We start from the raw sequence: 12,484 nt of genomic DNA, 5'->3' as shown, positions 1-12,484 counted from the left end.
AGAAAACGACCCAATAAAAACGTGTTAAAATTAGCTGTTGCAAAAGACACACCTGGAGATGAGATTGGAATAACTAGAAATACTTACAACCTATAAATAAATTAGCGTAGTCGTAAACTAGGACAGATACTGGTTTCATTCTAGAAACTGAAGTTAAAAGGGCTATGTAAAGAACAACATTTACGTAGAAATGAAAATTAAAGTTACTGAAAATGATTTGTAACAATAATTCATAAAAAGTTTCCAAAGAACAGCAGTCTCAGAATGACAGTTTATGCGATACGAGAAAAAAAATTAAACAGAAGTAATTTAAATTTTTATTTGCTCTTTAATCTAAATTTATATGACTTCTTTAAACAACAAATGTTGGGATACAATCACGGTAGGTACTTAAATAACGTAATTACTTTCTTATATTCGCAATGCATTTATACTTCATTTTGTCAGTGAGGAATATTTGGTATGTGAACATGGTTTGTGAGCTTATAGTATTCTCTGTTAACATTCTGTATATGTACAACATATGAAACGGATATTCCACAATACCAACGTGCTTCATTATTCATGATATTTCTTGACGTTTGTATTGCTGATACATGCTAAGGTCAGGAAGTATGGCTTGGTAAATGGTAACGCCAGGTAGATGGTAGATGGTGACATTGGGTGTCGTGCCATGGTGATTGGTAACTTGAGCTAAAATGACAAGGTAAGTGGTAACGTCATGTTACAGCGAATGGTAAATGCACAACGTAGTAAATGATAGTGATTACTAGCACGAGATTGTAAATGGTAACATCACTTAGTATGGCAAACTGTATCGCTCTGTGTGGCATAGTGAACGTTAACATCCGGTAGGACACCATGGTAAAAGAGAATAATACAATTGTATTCTACACTTGTTCAGTCTTCAAGTACAGTAATGGGTCTGAGAATGTAAAAATCATAGTCATCATCTGACAACCAGAGGTATTTGATATCTCGGTGCCTTGCGCTCCCGTGGCGGCCCGTGACAGACATTGTAATGGAGTATTTACGGATTTATATAGGCAGTGGTAGCACATGATTGGATTTGTGGTCGTATTGTCAAGATACGACAGGCCAGTTCGTCACAATGTGCTTGCTGTTTAGTACCGGTTGCCCTTTGCTCCGCATTTTTACTTGTGATAACAGCAGTTGTGGCAGTTTATTGAGGTATCCACTCGACCATTTCTGCCACCAGCTACTACTGACCGACGCATTGGCACTGAAAACGCATTGCTTTTCTTCCTACTACAGTTCTGATTACCTCTCTGGCTCTTCTGTCGTCCTGTTTCGCAACTTGCTGCTAGATATGCCTGGATTAACTACATTTTCGGTAAGCTCTAGTTTCGCTTTCGTCTAACAACAGCTCAGTGAGAGCGTTGTGTCCTGGAATGAGTTGTGTAGCTCAGCTGTAAGGGTGCGAAATAGTTTACTTGTAATGACAAGATGGACGGAGAAGTTTTCCGATTCCTGTAATCTACTACTAAAATTGCAGGTGATGTTATAATACGTCATTTGATATTCAAATTAATATGAAACAGAGAATGGGAAAAAAGTGGGAAGGCATGGGTGAGAATTCAGGACTTCCAGCCGCAAAGGCATTGTGCCAAGGCAATGGCGAAAGTTGAAAATTTGTGTCGCATCGGGACTCGAACACGGATTTATCGCTTCTCACGAGCGATTGCCTTACCGCTTCGGTCATCAGGACACGATCCCTGATCAACTCAAATTTCCAAGTTATCGCACGCTGCAATGCAGTACCCCTCGATATTCAAGCTTGATTTTTTTTTTTTTTTTGGCGGGGGCGGGGGGGGGGGGGGGGGGCAGTAATGGTCACAGCTTGTGTATTTATATGTTGTTAGAGCAGCTGGTGCTACTGTTACATAATTTATTTAGTATTCTCTACAACATATCAAGTGATAGGTTTCGTTTGCTTAAACCATTACAAATGAAGTGAGGCACGCATTTCAAGGAGAACGTTGTCGCATTAAATCGTGGAGACGCATTCCTGTCTTTGGCTTTTGAAGCGTAGTCTAACATAAATAGGGGAGGATTTACAAGTATATGGATGTTGAACGGTGCACCGCCAGAGCACGCTAATGACGGCTTGGGTGTAGGGGAGACATGTAGATGCGGCCTGTGTCTAAGAAAACAGCTGTAACCGCTTGTCAGACTAGACAGACTGTAGAGCAGAGCAGGGTGGACAGTCAGGGCAGCAACACGAGCTCGGGCTCGCGGTCGCCGAGCAGCATGCGGAGGAGGCGGCCAGCGTCTTCGTCTTCGCAGTCGTCGGCAGATCCCGCAGGCAGCGCCACGGGCAGTGGCTGCGTGTGCTGGCGGTACGGGTCGCTAGAGCGCCAACGGCCCAGCGCGAACGGCGGGGACGACGCCGTCTGCACCACGAAGAAGCCCTCCTGCCTGCGGACACACAACCACATATGCTCGTCTCGTGCCTCTCGTTCAAATTCCCACTGTTCGTACAATACCTGATCAAAAGTATCCGGTCACTTCTTGGTGGGCATTAATATGAGCTGCGTCCACCCTTCGCCTACAGTGTATTTCACAATTCATCGTACACATCTCTACGGGCTGTTTTAAATAGAGAACCCATGTCCGGAAATGTCATCCAACGACGCTACAGAGCGTCAAAGTGAAAGGCGCTGGCATCTGTAAATGTTTGTATATATTGGGTGATTCTGTGATGATGTTACAAACTTTCAAGGATGATGGAACGGATAAATGTATCACTTTCTACATCTACATTTATGCTCCGCGAGCCACCCAACAGAGTGTGGCGGAGGGCACTTTACGTGCCACTGTCATTACCTCCCCTTCCTGTTCCAGCCGCGTATTGTTCGCGGGAAGAACGAATGCCGGAAAGTCTCCGTGCGCGTTCGAATCTCTCTAGTTTTACATTCGTGATTTTCTCGGGAGGTATAAGTAGGGGGAAGCAATATTTTCGATACCTCATCCAGAAACGCAGCCTCTCGAAACCTGGACAGCAAGCTACACCGCGATGCAGAGTCTGCCACTTGAGTTTGCTAAACGTCTCCGTAACGCTATCACGCTTACCAAATAACCCTGTGACGAAACACGCCGCTCTTCTTTGGATCTTCTCTATCTCCTCTGTCAACCCGACCTGGTACGGATCCCACACTGATGAGCAATACTCAAGTATAGGTCGAACGAGTGTTTTGTAAACCACCTCCTTTGTTGATGGACTACATTTTCTAAGTACTCTCCCAATGAATCTCGACCTGGCAGCCGCCTTACCAACAATTAATTTTGTATGATCATTCCGCTTCAAATCGTTCCGTACGCATACTCCCAGATATTTTACAGAAGTAACTGTTACCAGTGTTTGTTCGTCTATCATATAATCACACAATAAAGGATCCTTCTGTCTATGTATTCGCAATACATTACATTTGTCTATGGTAAGGGTCAGTTGCCACTCCCTGCACCAAGTGCCTATCCGCTGCAGATCTTCCTGCATTTCTAATGCTGCAACTTCTCTGTATACTACAGCATCATCCGCGAAAAGCCGCATGGAACTTCCGACACTATCTACTAGGTCATTTATATATATTGTGAAAAGCAATGGTCCCATAACACTCCCCTGTGGCACGTCAAAGGTTACTTTACCGCCTGTAGACGTCTCTCCATTGAGAACAACATGCTGTCTTCTGTTTGCTAAAAACTCTTCAATCCAGCCACACAGCTGGTCTGATATTCCGTAGGCTCTTACTCTGTTTATCAGGCGACAGTGCGGAACTGTATCGAACGCCTTCCGGAAGTCAAGGAAAATGGCATCTACCAGGGAGCCTGTATCTAATATTTTCTGGGTCTCATGAACAAATAAAGCGAGATGGGTCTCACACGATCGCTGTTTCCGGAATCCATGTTGATTCCTACAGTGTAGATTCTGGGTTTCCAAAAATGACATGATACGCGAGCAAAAAACATATTCTAAAATTCTACAACAGATCGATGTCAGAGATATAGGCCTATAGTTTTGCGCATCTGCTCGACGACCCTTCCTGAAAACTGGGACTATCTGTGCTCTTTTCCAATCATTTGGAACCTTCCGTTCCTCTAGAGACTTGCGGTACACGCCTGTTACAAGGGGGCAAGTTCTTTCGCGTACTCTGTGTAGAATCGAACTGGTATCCCGTCAGATCCAGTGTACTTTCCTCTGCTGTTGATTTCAGTTGCTTTTCTATTCCTTGGACACTTATTTCGATGTCAGCCATTTTTTTCGTTTGTGCGAGGATTCAGAGAAGGAACTGCAGTGCGGTCTTCCTCTGTGAAACAACTTTAGAAAAAGGTGTTTAGTATTTCAGCTTTACGCGTGTCATCCTCTGTTTCAATGCCATCATCATCCCAGAGTGTCTGAATATGCTGTTTCGAGTCACTTACTGATTTAACGTAAGACCAGAACTTCCCAGTATTTTCTGTCAAGTCGGAACATAGAATTTTACTTTCGAATTCACTGAACGCTTCACGCATAGCCCTCCTTATGCTAACTTTGACATCGTTTAGCTTCTGTTTGTCTGAGAGGTTTTGGCTGCGTTTAAATTTGCAGTGAAACTCTCTTTGCTTTCGCAGTAGTTTCCTAACTTTGTTGTTGAACCACGGTGGGTTTTTCCCGTCCCTCACAGTTTTACTCGACACGTACCTGTCTAAAACGCATTTACGATTGCCTTGAACTTTTTCCATAAACACTCAACATTGTCAGTGTCGGAACAGAAATTTTCGTTTTGATCTGTTAGGTGGTCTGAAATCTGCCTCCTATTACTCTTGCTAAACAGATAAACCTTCCTCCCTTTTTTTATATTCCTATTTACTTCCATATTCAGGATGCTCCAACGGCCTTATGATCACTGATTCCCTGTTCTGCGCTTACAGAGTCGGAAAGTTTGGGTCCGTTTGTTATCAGTAGGTCCAAGATGTTATCTCCACGAGTCGGTTCTCTGTTTAATTGCTCGAGGTAATTTTCGGATAGAGCACTCAGTATAATGTCACTCGATGCTCTGTCCCTACCACCCGTCCTAAACATCTGAGTGTCCCAGTGTATATCTGGTAAATTAAAATCTCCACCTAAGACTATAACATGCTGAGGAAATTTTCTCTCAGTTGTTCTGCCACTAATGCTGCTGAGTCGGGAGGTCGGTAAGGGTCGCCAGTTCGGGAACGAACGAGTCGAAAGCTACAAGCGAAACTCATTCTGGTACCTCTGACAGTGGAACACGTGCACCGGTACTGTTATTGCACCGCGCGGGGTAGCGGCGCGTTTTAGGGCGTCTTGTGACGGTCCGCGCGGCTCCACCCGTCGGAGGTTCGAGTCCTTGGTTCAAATGGCTCTGAGCACTATGGGACTTAACATCGATGGGCATCAGTCCCCTAGAACTTAGAACTACTTAAACCTAACTAACCTAATGTGGTGTCACCGCCAGACACCACACTTGCTAGGTGGTAGCTTTAAATCGGCCGCGGTCCATTAGTACATGTCCGACCCGCGTGTCGCCACTGTTAGTGATCGCAGACCGAGCGCCACCACACGGCAGGTCTCGAGAGACGGACTAGCACTCGCCCCAGTTGTACGGACGACGTAGCTAGCGATGCACACTGACGAAGCCTCGCTCATTTGCAGAGCAGATAGTTAGAATAGCCTTCAGCTAAGTCAATGGCTACGACCTAGCAAGGCGCCATTAGTAGTTTATTGCCTGAATCTACAGAGTCTCACTTGTATCGTCAATAGCGATGTACAACAAGGATGGATTAAAGTTAAGTATTCCAGCAGCTACGTACTTTTCTTTATAGCATTCATTACGTATCCTGTTTCAGACCTCACGCCATCCTTCGTGTGTTTATAGCGTGCATTGCGGTCCCCTCAAACCACACTGTGTCGGCACTTCTGTCGACACATCACCTAAGGACAGCACACAACACCCAGTCATCACGAGGCAGAGAAAATCCCTGACCCCGCCGGGAATCGAACCCGCACGACCACGAGCTGCGGACAGGTTCGAGTCCTCCCTCGGGCTTGGGAATGTGTGTTGTCCTTAGCACAAGTCAGTTCAAGTTGGATTAAATAATGCGTAAGCATAGTGACCGATGACCTCTGCAGTTTGGTTCCATAAGACCTTACCACAAATTTAAATTTTTGATTTAAGCTGTTGTAATCTATGGTAGGTACCTTTCAGAGGTGGTGTTGGTAAGATTGTAGGTAGGCAACTTTCAGAGGTGGTAGTATTGTGCAAGACAAGAAAAAATGTCCAGTAAACATAGGCTCTCAAATGCATACCTGAGGAGCTATGAGCAGTTGTTCATCTTCATTTCTGTGAAACACATCTCCTCTATTGAAGTAGTGTTCAAAGCTCTTAACGTATGCATTTTAGAGCTCATGTTTACTGGACATTTTTTCTTGTCTTGGTCCATAGTATCACCTCTGAAAGTTGCCCACCTACAATCTTAGCAACAACAGTAACGGTACATGCCACTGTCAGAGGCATCAGAACGGTTTTCGCTTATAACTTTGGACTCATTCGTTTCCTGCACAGAGACTCATACCTCAAAATGATACATTTATCTGTCTCCATCACCCTTGAAAATTTGTAAAATCATTACTGAACCACCCTCTATATTCCTACAGGGTGAGTCACTTAACATTACCACTGGAAACACCTCCCAGACCACAACAAACACTGAATAACCAATTCCACAGACCGAAAGTGTGGAGAGGGGCTGGTGGCATTGGTTAATACAAACCATTGAGAGATGTACGGAAGTATGATTTTCAACACATACTTATTTTTTTAAAATGGAAATCTGTTTAGCACAACTGAAAATAGAAACAAATACTTAATCAATGGCGTTTGTTACATTGTAAAATGTTAAGCACATCCGGAGTAATTTGTAACGTAAAGTTGACGCTTGAAACCTCAGACATTCAGTCGCGTGTTTAGGAAGACCACGATGTTTACGCGGCTGGCTGTCTCAGTGTCTGCATGTAGCGCTTGTTGAATTAGTCCTTACAGTCAGAATAACTGTGGTACACTGTGTTATCGGACGTCTGTAATAGTGTACTGTACACAAGTAAGAACGGAAGTTCGCACAGTAGGAACGTGAGAAGGTCGCAAGTACAACAGTGTGTACAGTGTTGTAAGAACTGTGAAAATGGTTTATTCTAGCTCTGGAAAGGTAGAGATGATACTCATTTACGGCGAGTGTAGACGAAATGAGCTGCAGCCTGCAGGTTTATGCGGTAAGGTACACGGGCAGGGATGATCCAACGCGCCGCACATTTGAAAACATCTACAAACAATTGCATGCAACAGGTATGGCCATAACACACAAACAGGTCCGTAACAAACCCATCACAGTGGATGCAGGAGCAGTTGGTGTGTTAGCTGCTGTTGCCGTGAAGCCACACGTGAGTTCACTTGAAATCGCAAGAGGCAGTGCAATGAGTCAAAGTAGTGTAATGCGCATACTTCATCGTCACAAATTTCATCCGTATCATGTGTCGCTGCATCAGCAATTACATGGAGACCACTTTAATAGTCGAGTGAATTTCTGTCAATGGGCATTAACAGAGAATGCGTTGCAGTTCTATCTGTTATGGATGAAGCAGGTTTCACAAACCAGGGTGCAGTGAATTTACGAAACATGCATTACCGGTCCGTGGACAACCCTCGCTGGCTTCGACAGGTAGAGCGACAGCGACGGTGGAATGTAAATGTATGATGCGGAGTAATTGCCGACCATCTCATTGGTCCCCACTTCATTGAAGGCACCAAAACAGCTGCAAAAATACAACGAGTTTCTTCAAAATGATCTGCCAACATTGCTAGAAAATGTCCCGCTGGAAACGCGTAGACGTATGTGGTATCAACATGATGGCGCTTCTGCACATTCTGCAACGGACACTAAGCTTACCCTTATCAGAATGTTCGACGGGCATTTCGTAGGACGTAGCGGACGCATAAATTTGCCAGCCCGTTCTCCTGATCTTACACCTATAGACTTCTTTCTGTGGGGTACGTTAAAGGAGAATGTGTACCGTGATGTGCCTACAACCCCAGAGGATGTAAAACATTGTATTGGGGCAGCCTGTGGCAACATTACACCATATTACATTGTACTGCATCGTACAAGACATTCATTACGTGGTAGGCTGAAAATGTGTGCAGCAAATGATGGGCACCGCTTTGTACATTTATTGGCTTGAAATGACAGGGCACATTCTTTTACATTCTGTAATTGAAAACAAAAAACAAATTTGTAAGTTTAACTACATTCTCATGTTAATGTACATTTTCTTCTAAGAAATCAGTGCCGTACAGCATTCTTCAGAGAAAAAGACTAATAAAAATGTTAGCATGTGGACGTAACGTGCTGCTCATGTCTCTTCTGTTCTTACGATACATCACTGTTCTTTTTGAATCCCTAATTAATTCGGTTCTCTCCGATATACACGATTGAACTGCTGAGGAGCTACTCAAGCGTCAAATTCATGTTAAAAATTACTCTGGATGTAATTACTATTTTACAATGTAACAAACGGCATTAATTAAATATTTTTTTTCTATTTTCAGTTGTGCTAAAAATAATAACAGGCTTCCATTAATAAAAACATAAATATTTTTTGAAAATCGTACTTCCGTGCATTTCTCAGTGGTTTGTATTAACCAATTCCACCAGCTCCTTTCCTCACTTTCGGTCTGTGGGATTGGTTATTCAGTGTTTGTTGTCGTTTGGGAAGCGTATCCAGTGGTATTGTTAAGTAACTCACCCTGTATACTTAACAGGCACCGGCGCCTATAACTTTGGTGCTATGTAGCGTCATTGGATGACGTTTTCGGACATGGGTTCCTGGGTAAAACTTTAAGTCCCCTCTACAAGCTCTAGAAACGTGTAACATGACTTGTGAAACACCAGCTGTGCTGGATACGCTTTCAGCGAGGCGTCTCAATGTCTTCCTCAAGAGCCGGAAGTACGTTCTCCAGTACCAATGTTGAACGCTAGGGTTTGTAGCGAAGTCAACGTCCTTACTCAGTGATCGTCAAACTTTTATGCTCAAGAGACAATACTGACATTATGAGGTGGAACCTCGCGCCGCATATTCGTAGCAATCTTATTATTAATTCCTATTCTACGTAAATAAATGTGTTATGAGCCCCTATAGAATAGTTACAGTATGGGTACAATAATGGGCACTCATCTTCATGTCGACTGTTCTTTGTTTCAGATTGCTGCCACGAAGGATGCCACCCTCGGCAACCTCAAAGTTCTGACACTATAACTGCCTGACAAACTGTTGTTGTGTTGTCTGTGTGAATGAATGATTAATTAATTAGTAACAACAATTTTACTTTTATCTAAATGCATTATGCAACATGAGACACAACCAAAATTATCATTTATCTTTTACACTATGCATTGTACTACAACAGCCTTTATTTAGTATCATATTCCTTGCAACAAATATGTACCCCATTTAAAGATGACTGTTTCCAGTGGCGGCTACTATGTAAGAGCATAAGACCACGTGAACACACTAAGTTCTGACACCTTGTGGATTTATTATTATTTTTTTCTTTGAATGCTGTTAAACGTAACATAGATACGGTAATCTGAAATACAGACTACGCCACTTAAGTCTACCGTGCAATGCTACATTGCTAGTCCTCTACACGTTCTGAAACTTGGCGAGCACATCTTCAGTTGTGCACGTTTTAAGGAGCTTTTACTCATGCACAACTGTGATGACGTAATTGCTTTAAGGATAAAACACATGTGGATTTGATAAACAATGTGCATGGTTCTCGGCGTGCACAGCCAACCATTGCACTGAAATACAAATTTAGGTCAATACCATTAGCTGGTAGCACACTGCGGCAGACGTTTATCCCCGTTCGCTTGACATAAATCCCGCTAGATGAGAGCACATTCCTCAGATGTGCAGATTCACTCACTATATACGTAGTAAAATTAGATCAGACGTCAGTGTATGTTATAGCGATAGAAAATCAATCTGTTTTGAGGCTTTGTCAATGTGTTACAGTATATTAGGTTTTGGATTTTATCATACAGTAATCCCGTTGTTTCTCAACAATGAAAAGGGTAAAAACCTTTCTTCGAAACGCAATGACGGACAATAGGCTTCCGGCATTGGCAATGCTTGCAATTAAGAAAAGGTTATGAATGACATTACAGGCTTGAATCGTAGCGAGATCGTGACAACTGCCCGATTGAAAAATATACATACAGCTTTTCTTTATAAATAGGCAGTGTCAGTCATGTTGCAGTATAGTTTTCTCTATTGAACGTGTAAATAATGTTCAAATGTGTGTGAAATCTTATGGGACTTAACTGCTAAGGTCATCAGTCCCTAAGCTTACACAGTACTTAACCTAAATTGCCCTAAGGACAAACACACACACCCATGCCCGAGGGAGGACTCGAACCTCCGTCGGGACCAGCCGCACAGTCCATGACTGCAGCACCCTAGACCGCTCGGCTAATCCCGCGCTTGAACGTGTACCTTCGGTGTGGTGTATGTGTATTAACATTAACATTTCTGTGGACTACATGGAAGAACAGTCAATTCCGTAAGTGGAAATAATGCCGTTTTCTTGCTTCAGGCTGACGAAACGGAGAGGAACGAAAGCTTACACATTACGTCCCTCTTGCCCTAAACTGTGCTTAATTATGTACAAAACAAGAAAATTCCAGGAAAACACTCCTTTCTTTTGTCACAGATACATATTACTATTAATAATATTGGTAGTGGCTGCAGTTGTATAAAACTGTAAAATCATAACTGTTATGCAGCACATACTATTTCATCCTTTTAAGTTTATCTGGACGTAAAAATTTGTGAACATGCGAAATGTATACTCACAAGCCCCCACTGATCGTTTCTGCAGCGTGAATTTTTCCACCTTGTACAAAATCTAGGGATTGATTGATGAGATGATACGGAACAAAAATTTTCTAATGAACTTATGTCCGGAAATGCATGGTTTCCACCCCACAGACCATTTATTCAGTCATGCTTTGTTACAGCGACTGCGGTCCAATACGCGCTGTGCCATGCAGCCACAGTTACAGTATACATGGTTTTCTCCTAGAGTATGGTACTGTTCCTCATATGTCGTGCCCTAGCGCACACTTCTGCCATAGTCATTGGTAATGTTCCGACAGATTCACTTCTCTTGCTGACTCACCTTGTAGTGGATGTGATACAGTGTTGTACACAATGGTTCCGTTTTCGAATCGAGTGCTTGCCGACATTGTGTTTACTTACGGAAAGGCAAATGGCAACGGGCGGCGAGCGGCAAGGTTGTGTCAGGAGACCTACTATCCCCGCCGACGACAACCACACCATTCAGTATTTGTAACAGTGTTTCGCCGTTTGTCTGACACAGGGTCGTTTCAGGAAGCAGGAAATCATGAAAGACGTCCCCGAAATGTTCGGACACCAGACTTGGAGGAAAATATGATTAACACCAGGGAAGGCGACCGCCATGTCAGTACCAGGCAGTTTGCCCGCCAGTACAGTGTAAGCCAGACGACCGTGTGAAACACTCTCCGTGACAATTGTTACTACCCTTATGACTTACAGCGTGTGCAAGGCTTACTAGCGACAGACTTTCCACATCAGGAGCAGTTTTGTCACTGGCTTCTTCAGGCCACCTTTACGAGGAACGGTATCTTCACCTTTCACAACAGTCATCTGTGGGACAGTATGCAGAATCCTCAAGGTGTGGTGATAGCGAACCATCAGCATCGGTACAGCCGGAATGTGTGGGCCGGGGTAACTGGCGACTGTATTTTGGAACCAGTCTTGCTTCCACTACGCCTAACAGGCCGGAACTACCGGCGTCTCTTGAGAGTGACTCGGTCAATACAACTTTGACTGTACTTCCAGGTAGTTTCTTCCAGAAAGGCTTCAGTTTTTGATGGCAATGTTGTACTCACTTCCGTTATGTATCATTTCTACCATGAAACTATACAGGACGAGACAGGATCACTGAAACAATTTTGTGAAAGCTCAGCTACAAAACAATTTATGGGGAGAAACATTCAAATTTCAAACAGATAAGATACAGACGCCGACAATACTGGTTACTCTTAGACGCTCAGACGGCACTATTACAAGGGGGTGGAGATGTTCAGTACAGTGCCTGCTGAACAAGCTTCTCCCTGATGACAAAAAGGCGAATGACCAGCTGCACCACACAGACTTACAAAGACAAATGGCCCCGTTACTGTCCCATTTGCCCGAGAAGATGTAGCGTTAGCAGTTAAGCAGTTAAAGAAGAAGACCACCCTCGGTATACACTCAGAAATACTAAGAAATATAGTTGCACAGATCACCCCTTTTCTAACAGAGTTACTGAGTGAAGCATTTGTGCAAGGCATGGTCCCAGCTATGTGGAACACTGCAAACGTA

General features: G+C 43.5%; 1 protein-coding gene across 1 annotated transcript in view; it reads right to left on the bottom strand.

Moving 5' to 3' along the window:
• Positions 1–294: 294 nt before the first annotated feature.
• Positions 295–12,484, bottom strand: part of LOC126416630 (phospholipase A1 member A-like) — a 104,277-nt gene continuing 92,087 nt past the window's right edge. Inside the window, exon 8 of the mRNA XM_050084392.1 lies at positions 295–2,439. Within this exon, the coding sequence (XP_049940349.1) occupies positions 2,229–2,439 (211 nt within the window). The 3' untranslated portion in view covers positions 295–2,228. The remainder of the gene's footprint in view (positions 2,440–12,484) is intronic.

Source organism: Schistocerca serialis, chromosome 8 (assembly GCF_023864345.2).
Source record: "Schistocerca serialis cubense isolate TAMUIC-IGC-003099 chromosome 8, iqSchSeri2.2, whole genome shotgun sequence".
Taxonomy (NCBI): Eukaryota; Metazoa; Arthropoda; class Insecta; order Orthoptera; family Acrididae; genus Schistocerca; species Schistocerca serialis.
The sequence above is the reverse complement of the archived record's forward strand: the minus strand, read 5'-3'. Positions and strand labels throughout refer to the sequence as shown.